At 36.2% G+C, this 4725-nt stretch overlaps 1 protein-coding gene across 1 annotated transcript in view; it reads right to left on the bottom strand.

Moving 5' to 3' along the window:
- LOC106531074 (MMS19 nucleotide excision repair protein homolog) overlaps positions 1 to 4725 on the bottom strand; it is a gene marked incomplete at its 5' end in the record, with an annotated part of 11527 nt that overhangs the window by 2477 nt on the left and 4325 nt on the right. Inside the window, 3 exon segments of the mRNA XM_014026842.1 lie at positions 3722 to 3781; positions 3896 to 4060; positions 4146 to 4228. Of these exon segments, the coding sequence (XP_013882296.1) occupies positions 3722 to 3781; positions 3896 to 4060; positions 4146 to 4228 (308 nt within the window).

Raw genomic sequence — 4725 nt, 5'->3', positions numbered from 1 at the left:
GGAAGTGCTTTGCTCAGAATCTAATGGCCGCTCCACACTCCTCCTGGTTCTTTCTTGGTGTTTGTTAAAGCATTGTCTGTGAGTATTACTTGGTAAAAAACATTGAGACACCTGTAATGTTACATGATATGATGGTATTGTGTAAAGTTGTATGTTTATAGCCCGTTATTATTATGCTAATGAGTCCGTTTTCATATGCTAATTTCTTGTTGCTAATCGCTAGCTAACATCCACATTTCATTGAAAGTCAATGTCATGTTGGTCTTTTATTTTATTTAGATCATTCTGTAAAGCCTAGATTGTAATACATTGCATTTCTGTATGTTACAGTTTCACAAATTGAACTACTACTGAAGTAAACTTCATTAAACAGTCATCGCTGTCCGGAGTTTCTTCATCGTTCAAGTTTGTTTAGCTGTTCGGATAGCTGGTGCAGTATCTAGCGAGGCCATWATTTGATACTCTGAACTGAAATACATCTCTCTTTCAAGCTTGTTCTAATTTTTGGTAAAACAAACATCTCGAATCCTTTCAAATTATAAACACTTTTCCTCTTAGTAAAATAAAATTGCATTTCAGAAGGTAAAGCATTGTTATGAGCTTTATACATCATCAACAAAATTCTATAATTAACCAGATAATAAAACAACAATCTCAACTGACTGAACAAAACATTAGATGGATGACAACAATGCTTTCCTGTCAAAATTCTCACGGCTTTTTTCTGCAAAACAAAAACAGGATATGTAAATGTTTTACATGCTTTTCCCCAAACTTCAATGCAGTAAGTTAAATGAGATTCAATAATGGCGTTATATAATAAGAGCAATGCTTCATCATTAAATACTTCCTTAGCCTTGTAGAAAACTGCAATTGATTTCACAGTTTTAGTTTTTATGTAACTTATGTGAGATAATTTAAACTTTCATCAATAACGCCCAAAAATTTCACCTCAGTAACTCTGCTAATCTCAACACCACAAATTTGAAATGAAACATCAACCATTTTTTCTTTTACTAAATATCATATAGTTAGTTTTATCCAAATTAAGTGATAATTTATTAAACTCAAACCAATCATGTATCTTTACAAAATCTAACTTCAACAAAGCTAGCAGATGTTCTAAATTGTTTCCCGAACAAAAAAAGTAGTGTCATCTGCAAACATGACACATTTCATTACATCAGACACATTAACCAAATCATTGATTTACAAAAGCAACAACTTGGGCCCTAACACAGAACCCTGTGGGACCCCACAAGTAATTGTCTAAAACGTTGATCATACATCATTAATTTGCACAAATTGTTTCCTATTTTCTAAATAACTCGATACCCGTTTCAAAGCTGAGCCACTCAGACCATATCTGTTCAATTTATCAAGAAGAATTCTGTGATCAATAGTGTCAAAAGCTTTCTTTAGGCCATCATTGTTTTGACTCACACTAAAACTGTATAAATTAAATACTAAACACACACCTATACCTTAGTTTTAAAATCCAAACAATCTAGATATGACAGATTTCACAGATCATATTACTCTCTCTGCTTTCCATCATCACCAAACTTCATTCAACATTAGCATCATTTTTACTCCCCTGCTGCAGAATTTTTGACATTTAACAAAAGATTTCAGGCCTCAGTCAGAAAGGAGGTGGTTGTTTGTTTAGCTCATTAGAAGGCTTAGACCGCACCATAAGTTTGCGTGTTCCCCGTTTCCTCACGCTCTACTCGCACTGCAGCAACAACACGTTTCAAAATGACCATCATTTACAGAAAAAACACATTGGATGTTCTTTATCATAACTGGTTTTACTTACTCTATCAACACAATTTAAATAGTGGTTTGTAGTTCAAAGTCTCAGTTAAAGCACAGACAGCTCCTGGATTGGAAATATCTCCACGTTGGATTGGAAAACTCTGCTCTGTTAATTATGTTGGTACTGGATACAGATACTGGATCGGATTGGCCTCATTCCAGGTTAAAACGCTGATTCTATGCAGAAAATACTACATAGAGCCCAGTTATTGTTTGTTAGCAGTGCTCAGACGTAGCAATGAGACGAAACGTGAAATTTCATGTTTAGTCAAAGTTAAACATAAACTGTCAAAGTTAAATGCAATTGGTGTGAGAGCCACTTCAATGTGATCCTCAGTGAAAATGAATTTGACACCCCTAATTTAAAAAGGAACCAAATTATTAATCTTACAGTTCATTTTTATTTGAGTGAGGGTCAAAATGACACAAATTCTATTATTAGGGATGCATGATATATCGGCATTAATATCGGTATCGGCCGATATTGGTCATTTTTTAGAATATCAGAATCGGTCCGATATGTAAAACTGGGCCAATATTAACATCTGATATTGATTTACCACTTTTTATCTTTGTGTTTCTGTTTTGGGAGGGGAGATGGTTGGTCGATCTGTTGGATCATGATAGTGATAATGATGATGCTGCAGCCAGGAATAACTGAAGCAGAGCCATGTCAGAGGTCTGGTTGTTTACTTACAGTATCAATAAAAGTCCCAAGTGTTTGTGCGTACAAGTATAATATAATTTGTGTGTTTGTGTAATATTGGTAAATATCGGATATCGATGTTGGCTGAAATTTTCACATCGGTGCATCCCTATTAGGGAGGCAAACAATTAATCGATTTACGATTAATTGTCGATCAATGGTTTATTGGATTAAAGTTTCTTCTATTTGATTAATTAAAAAACATCTGTTTAAACCTTATTTCGGTGTAGTTTTGACTTCATCCAGCAGAGCGCGCTGCTGCTCTAACACTGAGCAGGAACCCGTCTCAATAATGTGGGTGGGACCGCAAACGCACGAGTCTTATTTAGTTTTATTTGCGACACAACAATTATAATGAACTATACCTAACCCCAAGGACAAGTACCTGACTGTACCTGACCATCAAGCAGTATGATGCTTAAAACAAGAGAGAAGGACGACAGAGAACGGTAAGCTAACTGTGGCTAACGTTAGCTTCCTCTCGTTGAGTTTAACTCCGTGTAAAAAAAACAAAACAAAAACGTTAGTCGCTAAATATATGAAGTTAATCTAATCTGTGTGACATAACCCGGCCAGTGAACCAATCTAATAAACATTAACTGATGTCAGATCATGACATGTGCAGCAGTCCAGCTAAGATAGAAGCAGATGGAGTGTAAACAAACAAACAAATTATTGCCAGTACTCATTTGTATCTCACGTCTTTCAGAGATATTTTATTATTTTCTTAGTTTGTTTTTGAGTTAATCTTAAAATATTACCCTGTGTTTAAATAAGTTTTTCATCTTCAGAATGGATTAAGTGTTTTAATTATTTTATATATATACTTTTCCAACTAGCAACCTAACAGATTCCTGTTTTGTTATATTTTATAAATATGTCCAAGTTTAATAATGTGAGAGAAATCCACATTTCTCTGCTCCTTCAGTCAGTGTTTACTCACAGGGCTGGCACAATGAATTGTTAAAATAATACTGTACTTTTTTATTTAGTGTGTAAAAAATTAGACCTTTATGTTAGAGAAAGACTCTTGATTCAAGAGAAATGTCAGGTTTTTAGGAAAATTGCCGCTTATCAATTAATTGTTAGTCGATCGATAAGATCAATCAACTTAAGATTAATCCATTAATCGATAACTTGCATCCCTAATCCCTAATTACACTTTTCAAAAACATAAAAACAAATTGTTAAGAGTACCTCGTGCACAGGAAACTGTGACAGAGCGTGGATGCAGCGTATTGAAGCGATCCGTATTTTCTGTTAAGGAAAGAAACAAAATCAATACTTTTGGAAGAAATCAGGCCTATTGTCTCCTAAGACATGTCTCTCAGCTTCACCCTGTACCTCCTGGTATGAGCAGAACTAACTCACCATGGCCGGACTGCAGACGAGGACCAGTAACCTGCTGACCAAAGCCTCCAGCTGCTGGATGAAAACTGCAGAGGGGTTCAGGAGGACAGGCTCTAGGAAGGACAGCGTGGACAGCTGGACACCCTGATCGGGACACGTCAAAGCTTCCAGCAACAGAGACAGAAGCTAAATGGGAGATTAGGAGCCAATTTTCAAACCATCATACTTTAGTTCTTTTTACAGAGACGACAGTCAGACATGAGGAACTCACCGCTGGCAGCTCAGACACTTGGACCTGCTTCGGCAGCTGAGTGACGATGTTAGAAAGAGCCTTCAAGTAGTTGGGCTTCGTCTCTGTTGAACAGGGAAATGAGAAAACTAAACCAAGGAATGCATTTCACCCACCATCTTTCATCATGCTTTTAGACAAAGATCGTTTTAGGATTAAGAAATGTCAAGAGTTGTGGCTGTTTTGGTCATTTGTGAGATCTTGAATTTTAGGAAGGAATTTTGGCTCTGAATGTACTTTGGGAATGACTCTGCTACTACTACATATAATTTTAGCACAAAACTGAATTATATCCTTGTATGAGTTTAATAAGGTCAGTTAGCTGTGGTAACCACCATCATCATCTTCTCCTTCTTCTTCTTCTTATTAGCCACCAGTGAAAATACATCCTTCTTAGGTCCATGCTACACATATTTGCAGTTACAATAGTTGGCCAAAGGTGGCACTCTTTTTGAGACAAACACACATATTTAGTAAAAAATAACTCGTTCACACCGAACGCGATTTCAGCGTCAGGAGCAGCAGGTTTACATTCAAAGTCTATGGTGGACGCTCTTCAAGC

This window comes from Austrofundulus limnaeus, unplaced genomic scaffold (genome assembly GCF_001266775.1).
Source record: "Austrofundulus limnaeus strain Quisiro unplaced genomic scaffold, Austrofundulus_limnaeus-1.0 Scaffold594, whole genome shotgun sequence".
In the NCBI taxonomy this organism is placed as follows: domain Eukaryota; kingdom Metazoa; phylum Chordata; class Actinopteri; order Cyprinodontiformes; family Rivulidae; genus Austrofundulus; species Austrofundulus limnaeus.
Note: the sequence above shows the minus strand (reverse complement) of the source record. Positions and strands in the feature narration are given on the sequence as shown.